This window comes from Catharus ustulatus, chromosome 12, assembly GCF_009819885.2.
Source record: "Catharus ustulatus isolate bCatUst1 chromosome 12, bCatUst1.pri.v2, whole genome shotgun sequence".
In the NCBI taxonomy this organism is placed as follows: domain Eukaryota; kingdom Metazoa; phylum Chordata; class Aves; order Passeriformes; family Turdidae; genus Catharus; species Catharus ustulatus.
The window spans coordinates 20455141-20471971 of record NC_046232.1 but is presented as its reverse complement, the minus strand read 5'-3'; the positions used below and the strand labels follow the sequence as shown (position 1 = coordinate 20471971).

The following is a 16831-nucleotide window of genomic DNA, read 5'->3' as shown; positions in this document are numbered from 1 at the left end:
AGAGGGGAATTCCCAGTCACTCACTGGTGTGATGCTGGCACCCTCACAGGGTGGGCAAACCCAGACATTTTTCTTTTTTTTTCTTTTTTTTGTTTTTTTTTGGTCTGTTTTGTTTTAGATTTAAAGCCAGGATTTTGTGGCTGCTGCGCTCAGAGACAGCCACCAACTCCTCAGGAAATCCTCTGGACACTCAGACAGGAGCAACAGGTAAAAAAATACTCTGGAGCCAGGAAACAGAGCACTCAGTGACTCAAAACCAGAGATATAAAACACTTGCTTTAAGGCTGTGTAGAGTATAACTGAAGATAATTGCTCAGCAGCAAAAGAAACAATTAAAAATCCTTAAAAAAGGAAAAGGCAGCCAACAAATCTCCTGATTCTGTCGATGCTTTGGGAAGTGGATGAAGTAAAAATGATGGGGATAAAGGCAGAGTCCCAGGGTCCCAGGATAAAGGCAGAATCCCAGGATAAATGCAGAGTCCCAGGAGCATAAATGGAGATTCCCAGGAGGTTAAATGGAGAGTCCCAGGGTAAATGGAGAGTCCGAAGGTGGTGGAAGTAGTTGAAGTAAAAATGATGTGGATAATGCAGAGTCCCAGGACAAATGGACAGTCCCAGGAGGATAAATGGAGATTGCCAGGACAAATGGAGATTCCCAGGATAAATGGAGAGTCCCAGGAGGATAAATGGAGAGTCCCAGGGTGGTGGAAGTAGATGAAGTAAAAATTATGTGGATAATGCAGAGTCCCAGGAGGACAAATGGAGAGTCCCAGGATAAATGGAGAGTGCCAGGACAATGCAGATTCCCAGGACAAGTTGCAGAGTCCCAGGAGGATAAATGCACAGTCCCAGGACAAATGGAGATTCCCAGGATAACTGGAGAGTCCCAGGAGGATAACTGGAGATTCCCGGGGTAAATGCAGAGCCCCAGGACAATGCAGAGTCCCAGGAGGATAACTGGACAGTCCCAGGAGGATAAATGCAGATTCCCAGGAGGACAAATAGAGATTCCCAGGACAATGCAGATCCCCAGGACAATGCAGAGTCTCAGGACAGTGCAGAATCCCAGGAGGATAAATGCACAGTCCCAGGATAAATGCAGAGTCCCAGGATAAATGCAGATCCCAGGACAGTGCAGATTCCCAGGACAATGCAGATCCCAGGAGGACAAATAGAGATTCCCAGGATCAATGCAGAGCCTCAGGACAGTGCAGAATCCCAGGAGGATAAATGCAGATTCCCAGGATCAATGCAGAGTCCCAGGACCAATGCAGATTCCCCAGGACAATGCAGATTCCCAGGAGGACAAACAGAGATTCCCAGGACAATGCAGATTCCCAGGGTAAATGCAGAGTCCCAGGAGGATAACTAGAGAGTCCCAGGACCAATGCAGATTTCCAGGAGGACAAATAGAGATTCCCAGGACAATGCAGAGTCCCAGGACAATGCAGATCCCAGGACAAGTGCAGATTCCCAGGAGGATAAATGCACAGTCCCAGGACAGAGCAGATCCCAGGACAATGCAGATTCCCAGGACAGTGCAGATCCCAGGACAATGCAGATTCCCAGGACAGTGCAGATCCCAGGACAATGCAGATTCCCAGGACAGTGCAGATCCCAGGACAATGCAGATTCCCAGGACAATCCAGATTCCCAGGACAGAGCAGATCCCCAGGACAGAGCAGATCCCAGGACAGAGCAGATCCCCGGGCTCAGAGCTCACTGCGCCCCCTGCGAGCGCCGCTCCTCCAGCATCCTGCACACCCACATGGACACCACCTCAGCGTGGCCATCGTTGTACTGCAGCACGAAGGGGTGGCCCTGCAGGGACAGGGGACATCAGCTGGGACAGCAACATCTCACAGGTATTTGTGTGTAACAGAAAGGTTTCTGAGTGCAGAGTCTGAGGGAGGAATAGAAATGATGGAATAGAAGTTTTGATACAGAGAAGAATTGCTGAGCCAGGCTTGGTGGGTGGGTAAGAAAGTGAGTTACAAAAAAACTTTTATGATTCAGAGAAAAGATGTTTTTACCAAGCAAAAGGATTTTCACAAACAAAAATGCCATGTTGCAAGTAGAGAGAAGATCTCAGAATTTCCCACTGCAAGAAAATGGAAAAACTTCTAGCTTAAAGTGAAAATCAACTTCCAGCTTAAACTGAGAATCAACTTCTAGCTTAAAGTGAAAATCAACTTCCAGCTTAAACTGAAAAACAAGTTCTAGCTTATACTGAAAATCAACTTCCAGCTTAAACTGAAAATCAACTTCTAGCTTAAGCTGAAAATCAACTTGTAGCTTAAACTGTAACACACTAACTCATTATTTTTTTATTTTTTTGTTGTTTTTTTGTTGTTGATATTCCCTTTTCTCATTATGTTTTGAGCCAGCCCCTTTCCAGGCAGCTGAATGGTAAAATGATATCCCAGAAAACTCTGCTCCTCTGTTCACAGATCTGTGTGGTGCCCTAAAATTCTTCTCTTTAACATCCCCCAACCCTCCAGTGCCCAGAGGGGATCCAGGGGAGGGACCCTGGACAGGGCAGGGGGTGACAGGGTGAGGTTCGCCCAGCACTGAGCTGGATTTGGGTGGAAAAATGCAGGAAAAAGGTAAAATAAATGTTTATTAGAAGGGCTGGTTTTGGGTAGAAAATTATCTCCCCCCAGAACCTGGGGCTTTCCACACTTTTCTCTTTTTTCCTAGGAATAAGTTTAATTTGAAACTGCTCCTCAGATTCCCCATGTTTTGACTGTCCTGCTCCAGGGAGGATTTTTCTCAGGGATTTTTTTATTTTTACCAGAAGCTGTTTCTCAGAATCTGGTGGTCGATTTTTTTCTGATTTATTTGATTTTAAACTCAGCAGGATCTTTGCAAATCTTGGTGGATTTTCAGGCCAGGCACCAAAAACCAAGGAAGACATCCAGTGCTCAAGGATGTGCCAAAATCTGCTTCCAAAACTGCTTTTAATACAAATATTTAAATAAAAACATTTCTCACAGAACCCCACAGAGCTGGGGATAAATCAGGAGCGCATCAAACCTGGCTTGGCCTTTCTGAGCAAGATTTGGAGTGAAAATCAGATCAGCAGCAGCTCCAGAAGAGGCACTGGCAGTTGGCTCAGCACCTAAAAATGTCTCAGGGAATTACTGGAGATTTCCTCCAAGGTCTCCAGCCCTTTTCTGAAATCTTTTCATGAATTCAACCCTGCCCTCCATGATTTTGTCACCCCCAGGTTCCTTTTTTGGCATCCCCAAAGCACCCAGGGAGCAGTGCAGGAATGGAGAATCCTCTGGAAATTCCCCTGGGAGAAGGGGCAGAGAGGGAAAAATAAAATAATAAAACCCAAATAAAAATGCAAAGCAGAGCAGGGAAATGCAGCAGGACAGAGCTGTCACCTCAGAGAGGGGACAATGCCAGCCCCAGCACTTGGGACAGGGACAATAAATCCTGGGGCTGCCACAGCCACAAATCCAAGTGAGCCCTGGAGCAATCTGTGCTCACCCACAGCCACAAACCTTAAATATTCCTGCAGGGATTTACTGCAGGGCAAGAGTGAGCAAAGGTAAATGTGGGCAAGCTTGAAATGCATTTTCTGTGCAGGGATCAGATCCTGCCTGGCCTGGAGAGGTGAGCCTGCCTGCTGTGGTGTGCACATTGAATTTTGGGGTATATATTTATATTTATATTTATATTTATATTTATATTTATATTTATATTTATATTTATATTTATATTTATATTTATATTTATTTTTATTTTTATTTTTAATATTTATTTTATTTTTATTTTCATTTTATTTTTATTTTATGTTTATTTTATTTTTATATTTGTGTTTATTTTTTTTTTCATTTTTATTTTTGTGTTTATTTTTATTTTTATTTTTATTTTGTGTGTTTCAGATTTCCTCAGACTCCTTCCCAAATTTTAAACATTCAGCCTTAAAACTACCTGGAAACAGCACAACCAGAAGGAAACAGGTTGAAAATCCATCACCAAACTGTTTTTTTTTTTTCTTACTGGTATGTGCAATAATCCCTTCCTTCCCAAATTTAAATATTCAGCCTAAAAATTACCTGGAAAATCCAGCACCAAACTCATTTTTTCTTACTGGCCTGATATTGGTGTGCAATAATCACTTCCTTCCCAAATTTTAAATATTCAGCTTTAAATATACCTGAAACTCAGCACAGCCAAAAGGAAAGAGGTTGAAAATCCAGCATTAAACTGGTTTTTCTTACTGGTATTGGTGTGCAATAATCACCTCCTTCCCAATTTCTGAATATTCAGCCTTAAAAATACCTGAAAACAGCACAGCCAGAAAGAACCAGTTTGAAAATCCAGCACCAAACTGGATTGGTTTTTCTTACTGGTATGTGCAATAATCACTTCCTTCCCAAATTTTAAATATTCAGCCTAAAAATACCTGGAAAATCCAGCACCAAACTGGTTTTTCTTACTGCTATTAGTGTGCAATAACCACTTCCTTCCCAAATTTTGAATATTCAGCTTTAAAAATACCTGGAACCCAGCCCAGCCAGCAGGAACCAGTTTGAAAACCCAGCCCCAAACTGGTTTTTTGGTTTTTTTTGCTGGTGAGCCCTGCCTGGCTCTGGGAATGCTGCAGGGAGAGGAGCTGGGAGCTGCAGAGGTCAGGCAGAAGGGAAGAGGTTGAAAATCCAGCACCAAACTGTGTTTTTTTCTTAGTGGTATGTACAATAACCACTTCCTTCCCAAATTTTTAAATATTCAGCCTTAAATATACCTGGAAAATCCAGCACCAAACTGGTTTTCTTACTGATACTGGTGTGAAATAACCACCTCCTTCCCAAATTTTAAATATTCAGCTTTAAAAATGCCTGGAACTCAACACAGCCAGAAAGAATCAGTTTGAAAAACCAGCCCCAAACTGGTTTTTTTCTTACTGGTCTGATATTGATGTGCAATAATCACTTCCTTCCCAAATTTTAAATATTCAGCCTTAAATATTTCTGGAATTCAGCACAGCCAGAAGGAACCAGTTTGAAAATCCAGCACCAAACTGGATTTGTTTTTCTTACTGGTATGTGCAATAACCACTTCCTTCCCAAATTTTAAATATTCAACCTTAAATATACCTGGAAAGTCCAGCACCAAACTGGTTTTCTTACTGCTACTGGTGTGCAATAATCACCTCCTTCCCAATTTTTGAATATTCAGCTTTAAAAATCCCTGGAACTCAACACAGCCAGAAAGAACCAGTTTGAAAATCCAGCACCAAACTGTTTTTTCTTACTGGTATTGGTGTGCAATAATCACCTCCTTCCCAAATTTTAAATATTCAGCTTTAAAAATACCTGGAACTCAGCCCAGCCAGCAGGAACCAGTTTGAAAAACCAGCACCAAACTGGCTTTTTTTTTTACTGGCCTGATATTGGTGTACAATAACCACTTCCTTCCCAAATTTTAAATATTCAGCCTTAAATATTTCTGGAATTCAGCACAGCCAGAAGGAACCAGTTTGAAAATCCAGCACCAAACTGTTTTGTTTTTGTTTTTTTTTTTTTATTGCTATTGGTGTGCAATAACCACCTCCTTCCCAATTTTTGAATATTCAGCTTTAAAAATACCTGGAACCCAGCCCAGCCAGCAGGAACCAGTTTGAAAACCCAGCCCCAAACTGGTTTTTTGGTTTTTTTTTGCTGCCTGGCTCTGGGAATGCTGCAGGGAGAGGAGCTGGGAGCTGCAGAGGTCAGGCAGGACAGGCTGCCTAATTCTGGGTGTCAAGGCTGAAAATGAGATAAACAATGACAAACCAGGCTTTTTAAATGAACTTGTCTCATCTGGTTCTCTTGATAAAGGGTACATTTCTGCAGTGTCCCCCCAGACAGCTCGAACTCTTTCACAGGGGGGGAGGATTTAAATATCTGACAGGGAATTCAAAGGGCAGAGCCCCCCTGAGCACAGAGCTCTGCTAATTCCAGCTCCCTGCTCACCCCCATCAATCATTTAGCCCAGTCAATTAAATTGCCATTATTCAAGGGTAAAAGTTCCATCATTTTAGCCACCCCTAAAATCCAGCAATTTGCTTTCATGGCCTTCTCCTCTGGCCTAAAAAAAAAAATAAAATAATTTTTTTTTTTATAATAACCCACCCTGAGGTTATAGCCCCAGACCTGGGCACGGCTGCAGGTGCCAGCTCCAGGTGGAGGAAATCCAAAATACAAATACAAAATCCTCACCCAGAGCCTCAAAATCCAAAATCCAAATAGAAAATCATCACCCAGAGCCCCAAAATTTAAAATACAAATACAAAATCATCACCTAGAGCCTCAAAATTTAAAATACAAATACAAAATCCTCACCTAGAGCCCCAAAATCCAAATACAAAATCATCACCCAGAGCCCCAATACCCAAAATACAAATACAAAAATCATCACCCAGAGCCCCAAAATCCAAAATACAAATATCATCACCCAGAACCTCAAATCCAAAATATAAATACAAAATCATCACCTAGAGCCTCAAAATCCAAAATTCAAATACAAAAATCATCACCCAGAGCCCCAAATCCCTTCAGCTCAGCAGGTAACAACTTCACTCCCAGGGAGCAGCTTCAGGAGAGCCTCTCCCACAAAAAAGGATCCTCTAAAATAAAAATAAATTAAAATGCTGTGTTTGCAGAGCATCAAGGAGAACCTCTCCAACAAAAATGGATCCTCTAAAATAAAATATAAAAAAATATTGGTGCTTGTAGACGTTCAGGATCTCCCACAAAAAAGGACCCTCTAAAATAAAAAAAAATAAAATGTTGATGTTTGTAGAGCTCCAGGATCGCTCTACAAAAAAGAATCATCTAAAATAAATAAATTAAAAAGTTGGTGCTTGTAGAGCTTCAGGATCTCCCACAAACAGGATCTCTAAAATAAAAATAAATTGAAATGTTGGTGCTTGTAGAGGTTCAGGAGAGTCTCTCCCACAAAAATGGATCCTCTGAAACAAAAATAAATTCAAATACTGTGTTTGCAGAGCACCAAGGAGAGTCTCCCACAAAAAAGGATCCCTCTAAAATAAAAAAAAAATTAAAATGTTGGTGTTTTCAGAATTTCAGGATCTCCCACAAACAGGATCCTCTAAAATAAAAATAAATTAAAATGTTGGTGCTTGTAGAGGTTCAGGAGAGTCTCTCCCATGAAAATGGATCCTCTAAAATAAAAATAAAATAAAAATAAAATAAAATCTTGGTGTTTGCAGAGATTCAGGATCTCCCACAAACAGGATCCTCTAAAACAAAAATAAATTCAAATGTTGTGTTTGCAGAGCACCAAGGAGAGTCTCCCACAAAAAAGGATCCCTCTAAAATAAAAATAAATTAAAATGTTGATGTTTGCAGAGCACCAAGGAAATCCTCTAAAATAAAACCAAATTCCAATGTTGTGTTTGCAGAGCAGGGCCCAAGAGGGGAATTTTCCCATTTTCCCATTTTCCTTTTCCATGGTTGGCACTTGGTGGGACCCTGGAAATTGAGAATTTGAAACTTTCTGTGCTGGCAGGAACTGACCCCCAGGAAAACACAACTTTTGTCCTGAGCTCATGGAGAAAACTCCCAAAACTCAATGGTAGAGCTGGGCAGTTTGAACAGAAGTGTGTAAACTTAACATTTAAATTAAAATTTAAAACTTAGAATTGAAGGGTTTAGAATATAGTAATATATATATAGAAAATGGAGGTTTTAGTCTTTTTCACCTTCTTCTTAAATCTAAGTAATCTTGTTTAATTAAATAAAAATATTCTTACTGAGGATCATAAATAGTTACTTACTAAGTTAAAAATAATTTAAATAACTTTTCTTAATAAAACAATTAACCCTTAAAAACCTTACTAAAATATATTTCAATTTTAAACTTGTTAACTTAAAACACTATAAAACTCACTGTAATATAAATAATAAATAAAAATGAATCAACATCTGAATCCAAACTAAAAATACCATTTAATCCCAACCAAAAAAAACCAAAAAATAAAATAAAAAAAATCCAAAAAACAAAACAAAATCCACAATCCTGGCAGTGACCAGCCCCAATTTCCTTGAAAATCACCAAAAAATGAGATTTTCCTCCCAGGGTGGTGTCCCCTGGGGCACAGACCATGGCAGGGGTGAGGACAGGAAATCCCAATATCACTCAGATTTAACCCACAACATCTCCTTGGATTTTTTTTCCCCTCTGGGACAGTGAGAGGCTGATTGGGGAGAAAAATGATCAGAAAATTCCTCCTGCTCATGCCAGGCAGGTTGGGGAATGAGAGGCACTGCATTGGTGCCACCTTTTTTTTGCACATTTCTTTCTCCATTCATTACCAAGCAGCACAGACAAATTCTGCATTCTACTTAAAAATAAAAAAATAAATAAAATTCCAACTCAACACACAAAAAAATAAAAATAAAAAAGAGCCCAACTGTTGCAGCCCAGCCTATGAAGACAATGGCCATGCCCTCAGCCAGCATTTCAAATACAGTTTATTAGTGTGTGATATGAAAAGGGTATTTTTATTGCATGATATAATGCAATAGGACCTTGGGCTCTCTGCACAAGGACCTTGCACTCAGAAGTGTAATGAACCCAGAGTCCAAAAAACATTTTACTGTACATTAACCTATCATTAATGGCACATTAGGGCTGGGGGCATTGCACGCTGGCTGGGCAGGGCTCCATCAGGACAGTGTGCAGGAAAGCACAGCCTCAGACAAACAGAGAAAATAAATATTCCAGCTGGCTGCAGCATGGAGGGGAGCTCAGGCCCTGCTGCACTTGCAGGGTTTTGTGGGATTTTTTTTAAGTGGGGGTGAAGAAAATAAATATTACACCTGGATTCAGGCTACTTTGAGGGGAGCTTGCTCCCTGCTTCACTTGCAGGTTTTTGGGGAAATTATTTTTAAAAGAGGGGGTGAAGAAAATAAATATTCCAGCTGGCTGCAGGCTGCTTGGAGGGGAGTTCACTCCCTGCTTGACTTGCAGGTTTTTGGTGGAATTCTTTTAAAGAAGGGGGGTGAGGAAAATAAATATCACACTTGGATTCAGGCTGGTTGGAGGGGAACTCAGTCCCTGCTGCACTTGCAGGTTTTTGGTGAAATTATTTTAAAATGAGGGGTGAGGAAAATAAATATTCCAGCTGGCTGCAGGCTTGGAGGGGAGCTCAGGCCCTGCTGCACTTGCAGGTTTTTGTGGGATTTTTTTTAAGTGGGGGTGAAGAAAATAAATATTACACCTGGATTCAGGCTGCTTGGAGGGGAGCTCACTCCCTGCTGCACTTGCAGGTTTTTGGGGAAATTCTTTTAAAGAGGGGGTGAAGAAAATAAATATTCCAGCTGGATTCAGGCTGCTTGGAGGGGAGCTCAGTGTCTGCTTGACCTGCAGGTTTTTGGTGGAATTCTTTTAAAGTGGGGGGTGAGGAAAAGAAATATTCCAGCTTGCTGCAGGCTTGGAGGGGAGCTCAGTCCCTGCTGCACTTGCAGGTTTTTGGTGAAATTATTTTAAAGAAGAGGGGTGAGGAAAAGAAATATTATAGCTGGATTCAGGCTGCTTGGAGAGAAGCTCAGTCCCTGCTTGACCTGAAGGTTTTTGGTGGAATTCTTTTAAAGGGGGGGTGAGGAAGGTGCAGCAGTTTTTTGGGTGGTGGTGGCATGCTCTGAATGCATCAGATGCAGCTTTTCCTTTGGTAAGACTAAAAGTGGAAACCCTGCCATTCCCTAATTCCTGCCTGGCAGTAGGAGCTGGGGATGGGAAGAGCATCCTCTCACCTCTCTGCTGGAATCTGTTTTCCACCTGAGCAGAATCCCAGCACTAATTCCATGAGAAATGTGAGCAAACCACCAAATTCCTGCTGCTCCCAGGGCAGGTGCTCTGCTCAAAGGAAAGCCACAGAGCAAATGTTAAATCAGGAAAGCCTGGCTGGCAGCTCATCCCTCCAATTCCCAAAAAATTCCAAGCTGGATGTCCAACAGCACATCCCAGCTGCTCCTCCCACGGCTGCTGAGGTGTCTGTGCTGCTCACAGCTCCTGGAATTCACTCAGGGCATGGATTGCAGGGGAAATCCTCATGTCTGATGGGAGACAAACCTGACCTCCAACAGGACAAACACAAAGCTCTGGAGATACACCAGCTTCCCAGGACTGCTGGAAACACCAAGTGCTGAGTAATCCAAACAGAATTCCAGGAAACACAGAGAGCTGAGTAACCCAAACAGAATTCCAGAATTCCAGGAAACAAAGAGAGCTGAGTAACCCAAATAAAATTCCAGGACTCCTGCAAACACCAAGAGCTGAGTAACCCAAATAAAATTCCAGAATTCCAGGGAACACAAAGAGCTGAATAACCCAAACAGAATTCCAGGAAACACAAGGAGCTGAGTAACCCAAACAAAATTCCAGAATTCCAGGAAATACCAAGTGCTGAATAACCCAAACAAAATTCCAGGACTCCTGGAAACACCAAGAGCTGAATAACCCAAACAGAATTCCAGGAAACACAGACAGCTGAGTAACCCAAACAGAACTCCAGAATTCCAGGAAACACCAAGTGCTGAATAACCCAAACAAAATTCCAGGACTCCTGCAAACACCAAGAGCTGAATAACCCAAATAAAACTCCAGAATTCCAGGGAACACAAAGAGCTGAATAATCCAAACAGAATTCCAGGAAACACAAGGAGCTGAGTAACCCAAACAAAACTCCAGAATTCCAGGGAACACAAAGAACTGAATAACCCAAACAGCTTTCCAGGACTCCTGGAAACACCAAGTGCTGAATAACCCAAATAAAATTCCAGGGCTCTTGCAAACACCAAGTGCTGAATAACCCAAATAAAACTCCAGAATTCCAGGGAACACAAAGAGCTGAGTAACCCAAACCACCCCAAACTGACCCCAGATTCCCCTGCAGTGACCTCAGCACGTGTCAGGATTTCATCACTCCACCCCTGCCTCCAGTGCTGGATTTTCCATCTCGAGCTGCTGCCTCCAAGGACAAGCCACACTAAAAGCTGCTCTAATTATCTGTGCCAGCTACCCACAGTATCCAACTGCGGCTCCCACAGCCAGGAATAGCAGCAAGGAATCCTCAGGCCAATTCTCTCACTGCAGACTCCCAAAACATTGTTAATTCACAGGCACAGAAGGTGGCAGGACATCCTCAGGGGATGCTCCACGCAGCTTCTGAGGCTTGAGTGGGGTAAAAGCTCTGCAGGATGAGCACAGCTTAACCCACAGAGAGCCAGAATGCATCCAGAGCTGAAAGGACCCTGCAAGACACTGGTCAAGTGGGATCCAGCTGCTCCATCTCTTGTTTTCCTTTGGAAAATTTGGGATTTTTTTTTTTTTAAAGCCTTTTAAGCAAAGTGTGAGCACCTGAAGTGCTTGGAACAGCAGGGACTGTGAGGCTCAGTGTGTGTGTCTGCCAAGAGTGTCCCCAGTGTCCCCAGCAAGGTCAGCTGCAGCCTCCTTGTCTCTTCCAAATGGGACTGCAGATCACAGCCTGAGCTTAACCCTAAAACTCCAGCTCCTCCTTGGGACTGGCAAGGCTCAGCTTGATCTGGGAGCGAGTGTTTGCTGGCCCAGTTCTGCCTCCTGTTCCTGTCCTCAGATTATTGAGGGCAAGGACTGTGCTGGCTGTGCCAGACAGGCTCCAGCAAACCCAGAGTAACCCCAGAGCAGGGCAGGAAATCACAGAACCACAGAACCATGGCACCCCAAAACATGGGCTGGAAGGAGCTTATAACCCAGCCTGTCCCACCCTGGCCTGGGCAGGGACAGCTTCACCAGCCCAGGCTGCTCCAAGCACAACCTTGAGCACAACCTTGAGCGTTTTCTGGGTGGAGATGAACAAGAATACAGCTGATGCCTTGGGTTTCAGCTTTTAGATTTTTCAGAATTTCTGCTGCTCCTCTGAAACTTCATATTAGTAAGTTCTCTTCATAGGGGAGTTAGACAAAAAAAAATCCTTTCCCAGGTGGAGAATCAAGGACCCAAAAAGCAGAAGCAATGGGAGGGAAAGGGGCAAACTGGGGGCTGAGACCTCATAGCTGGGGCTGTGCTTGGATAATTGACCCCAATGTGTGAATGAACCAAAACTTATAAAAGTGTAAAACTCATGACCAGGATCCCTCTGGGATTTGATTTGGGTACATCCCCATCCAGGCCTTGCACTGCCCAAGGTGCATCCTTTCAATAAATTCCTATTTTATTCCTTTTGCTCTGCCTGCTCTCTGTTCCAGGCCACACATCCCCACAGAAAACCGAGTCTGATTCTTTTCCTGGGATTTCTGCTCCTTCCCAGCCTGCTGAGCAGCTCCACTCGGGGAGTGGAGACTTTTGTTTGTTGTATGGCCTCCCTAACATACACTGTAATTAAAATGTTGATTACTAAACAGTTTAAATATATGACAGACAATGCAGTTAAAGCCTACAGTTAGGTCAATATGTGATTTAGATTTGCCATTTAAAAACTCTCATTTAAATTTTGCATACATTAATCACTACCATACTTCAATGTTCTGATATCCACCTGACTACACTATTAAAATAAAACTTGCTGCCCCAGGGAAATCCTACTTATTCTTAATTGTTTCGAGGCTTTGATGGGCTTTTAATCTAAGATTAATTTATGCAATTTTAAATAACTCTTCTTATGATTAATAAGCTTGAAAATTAAAAGGAGTCTAAAGCAATTATAATGAGCATTTGGTCATAACCTCATTAGGAGAAGGAGTGAAGGATACAGCTCTGGAATTCTTACAAGACTACAATTTAAGGTTACTTTCAGAGGAGTCAGACATAGTTCTTGAAATTGCAAAGGCAGATTAGCCTAGGTCAGCCTTAGAACTATGGCTACCTAGATTAGCACACTAATGAATTTATCCCTCTGATGATATGGGAGACAGTGAAAAGATGATACAAACCAAAAATGGGTAACACAGCTAAGCACTGAAGCCTTGGGGTTACATTTCTTCCTTTTTTTTTTTTTTTTTGAGAAGTACTTTTCCCCCTATTATTTATCTATTTGTAGATTGACTTTCACCAATGCATTTTTCCTTTTTATATGACCAATTTCTTTGCAAGCGATTTTCAGCTGGCTTAGTTTTGTTGAGGCACCAAAACTCTCCTGCAATTTGCAGAATTTTTCTTCAAATAACAACAGTCCCCAGGATGGATGGATGATGGATGGACCAAGAGGAAGAACAACTTAACTTCGACCTCAACACCTTAACCTGAAGAGCTCCACACCTCACCTGAATTTCCATTTTTAAACAGCATTACAGATTCTTCCTTATGATTAAAGCTTTATTTTTCCAAGCTTTGGACAGCTGGTGACCCCAAACCAGATCTCAGAGACCTCACTTGTCCAAGCTGGCAACTCCTCACCAGACAAAGGGTCAAGAGGGAATTTTTCAGGTCAGAGCAGCAGGAACCAGAGCAGCTCTGCTCCACAATGTGGTCCTGACTTCAAACCACTGAACCTCTCCTCCTGCAGGACCCTGGGTTTGTTATTTGTTCCCTTCCTGTGGCAAAGACTGGTCTGAAATTCACTGCAGAGTTTAGGGTTTGGCTGTGGCACAGAGGAATCTATTTGCCCATCTGCAGATCATTCTTTCAACAGCAGTTTTGCTTTTGATATTTGCTGTTAAACCAGTAACTGTCCTTGGCATTCCTGGCGCTGCTCAGCTCCAAACGAGCTCCCACCAAAGGTACTTCAGTTTTTGTGTTATGACTCTTAAAACAAACTAAAGCAAGCGAAATCTAATTGGAGTTTACTTCTGCAAGTGCTGCTGAGGTTAAGAAGAGCTGCAGAGGAGGAATGGGGAGAGTGGCCCAAGGCTGATGGAGTCTGTCAACATTAGCAAGCTGTCGACAACAGAAGCAGCTCAGCTCAGTGAAACGCTCGGTGCAACATTTCAGGGATGGGAGAGGTTTGACTTTTGCCCAGCTCTGGTCTGGTTTGTGGCCTCAGTGCCCATTAGTGGCTGGAGCTCATTAGGTGTTGTGCCTGGAGCTCCTCTTCTGCTGGGCTTTCATTTGAAATCGATTCAATGTGTGAGCTTCAAGACGTGGCTGTGATGAGAATGAAGGAGTGGGGGGCTCAGAAAGAGCAGAGATTCACACCAGAATCACCTGAGCTGCACCTGCAGGAGTGTCCCCAGCTCCAGCACAGGAATGGGCTCACTGACACCAAACAGCTCATCAGGAATTAAAAACTGATACAGAATTTCCATCAAACAAGGATTAAATGTTCCCCACAGTATTTCCTTCAAATGGAGGACTCAATGTTCCCTACAGCACCTCCAAATGAGGACTAAGTGTTCCCCTACACTGGGGGAGAAGGGTGAAGAAAACAACTGTTTTCCCCAAGTTTTTATACTGGGAAAAAAAAAAAATGTGCTAAGCAAATTACTAAGCTGAAGTAAACTGAAACAATCTCCTAAATGTTTTTCACCCAAACCTCGGAGAAGAAAACGCTGTGTGCATGCACACACAAATAACAACAATTAACAAAAGTAAAAAAAAAAACCCTGAAAATGATGTGGCTGGAAGCAAAAAGGGAGAATGAAACAGCTCGTACTTCGTTAGCATTTTTGTGATGAAGTTTCTGCAAATGAACAAGTTGTTTTTAAAAGTACCACGACGATCATCCTGCATTCCATGGCTACGTGCTGCCTGCACGGAGTGCAAAATAACATCCCTGTGTCTGCCAGCCTTTGTAAAGGGACTCAATAAAGTATTTGTAAAGGGACTAAATAAAACATTTGTAAAGGGGCTAAATAAAGTATTAAATGACTGAGGTGAAGGTGCTGCCAAATGCCCTCGTCTGAGGAGCAGAGAAAGCTCAGGTATGAAACCGCGCTGGAATAAAAGCACAGAGCTCTGCTGAAAACACAGAGAAGGCAAAATATATCACCACTAGTTGGCTTGGGGAAAAAAAAATAAATTCCTTTGAATCTCTCCCAAGGTCACTGCACAACGACCGAGGCCACCACCACCATTTCCACGCTCAGAGCTGTATTTTAATCTAAATTTAAGGGAGCTTTTCCTGGTGGAAACCTGGCTCTCCCCAGCCCCATTTACACCAGCTGAGCGTTCCCCCAAACCTCTCCCATCAAATCCGAGCAGGAAAATGAACATTTATGGGACAAGGGACTTTTTCCTGGCTGGATTTTGATGTTTCAGACTGAATAAATTTGAGTGTTCCCAGTCCTGGGAGCGCGGCTCTGGATGGGAGGCCGCGGCTTCAAAAAAAAAAAAAAAAAAGAAAAAAATCCCCCCCCACCCCTCGAAAATAAATAAAAAAGAAATCATGTTTAATTTAAAAATTAGAAACTGGAGCAGGCTGTGAGCACAGAGGTTGATTGAAAGAAAATTTAAATTCCTGTCAAGCCCATTTAAACACAGGGGCCCTTCATAGGCAATTAGCTGCTCCCTGTGAAGGCCGGGCCTGGTCACTGTGAGGAGCCGAGAAAAATTAACTAAAATCAGGCGCTATGAAATATTTAGCCTTAGTTTATCACCGGGGTTTGGAAGTGTAAACAAGACAAAAATCGATTCCTCGGTGCCCTCCAATCAATCCCCCAAAATGGTGAGGGCATCTGTTTCTGCTCAATTTTGTTTACTCTGGCAGATTTGCCTTAATTGCGGTTGTTTATCTCCCGTTGTCCCCGGGGCCCTAATCTCCCGATTACTAATACTTAACACTCATTTCACATCTAAAGCTACTTCTAATCCTCAACAGGTTTCTGGAGCTCTTAAAATTATGGATTCGAGGGAGATTTCTCTTTGTTGAGAGGAGCATTTTGCCACCCGCGAGCAGCTGGGCCCAATCGTCACCAGGGATGGCGGCGACAAAGGTGCTAAAAGGCTCTTTCACAAACTCCGCCGGGAATGGCACCGAGAAAAAAAAGCTCTTTGATGGGGAAAAAAAGGAAAAAACCACCCTGAACAAGGGGGCTCTAACAGTCCAGCCAAATAAAGTTACTGTCATAATCAAGCGCTGTCAATCACAATGAAAATCCAATTAAAAAATCTTTCAGCACGGCCCCTCTTCAGGAGAAAAATGTCTCCTATTTATATGCGGGTTTTTTTTTTTCATTTTTCTTTCTTTTTTTTTTTTTTTTTTGTCAACTGCACAAATTAGAAAGTCGTATTAATTGATTTTTTACTACTTTAGGCCCTGATCCTCCAGCTGAATTTCTGCGGATGGAAGAATCAAGCGGCACAAATCTGATTAAGGGATTTGAGGCATAATGCACACAGGTCACTAAGAAGCCATATCTCTATCTCCTGCTTTATACTCTGCTTATTCATAGGCAATTATTACTCTTATTTAATACTGCAGGAGTGTCCTGAGGTGCTAATTGGACTAGAGACCCACATGTAGCTGGTACTGCCATTTTAATGCATGCAGAGTGCCTGAATACATTTAAAATACCAATTTCATCACACAAATAAAAACCGTACGTGGATTTCAACAGTTGCCTGTTAGAGTGAATTCCTTGATGAATTTGGAATGAATGGAAAGGACAGGATTCTGGGGTTTAAAGATATGGGTCTTATTTTGGAGCTGCTAACAGATTTGTTTTCCTCAGTTTTTCCAAATAAATACGTACAGAAGACAGCTGACATAAAATATCAACAAAGCAAATTCACGACTTCTTAATATCCAGTAATTGAAAGATTTGCAATTCTGCTACCAAAATGAGTGAGATGTAAATATTTGTCCCTGTGCCTGGAGAACTACTGAACAACCAGCAGTGCCAAATGAAACATTTGCTCAAATTAAACTGCAAAGCCCAGGAGACTCAAGTAACCAAAA

General features: G+C 42.4%; 1 protein-coding gene across 2 annotated transcripts in view; it reads right to left on the bottom strand.

Annotated features, from left to right (window-relative positions):
* Window positions 1-221: 221 nt before the first annotated feature.
* MAP2K5 (mitogen-activated protein kinase kinase 5) overlaps window positions 222-16831 on the bottom strand; it is a 129609-nt gene continuing 112999 nt past the window's right edge. Inside the window, exon 22 of one of the 2 annotated variants that reach the window (XM_033070741.2) lies at window positions 222-1821. In XM_033070741.2, coding sequence (XP_032926632.1) covers window positions 1720-1821 — 102 coding nt within the window. In that variant the 3' untranslated portion in view covers window positions 222-1719. The remainder of the gene's footprint in view (window positions 1822-16831) is intronic. The other variant, XM_033070742.1, reaches the window with a different exon arrangement.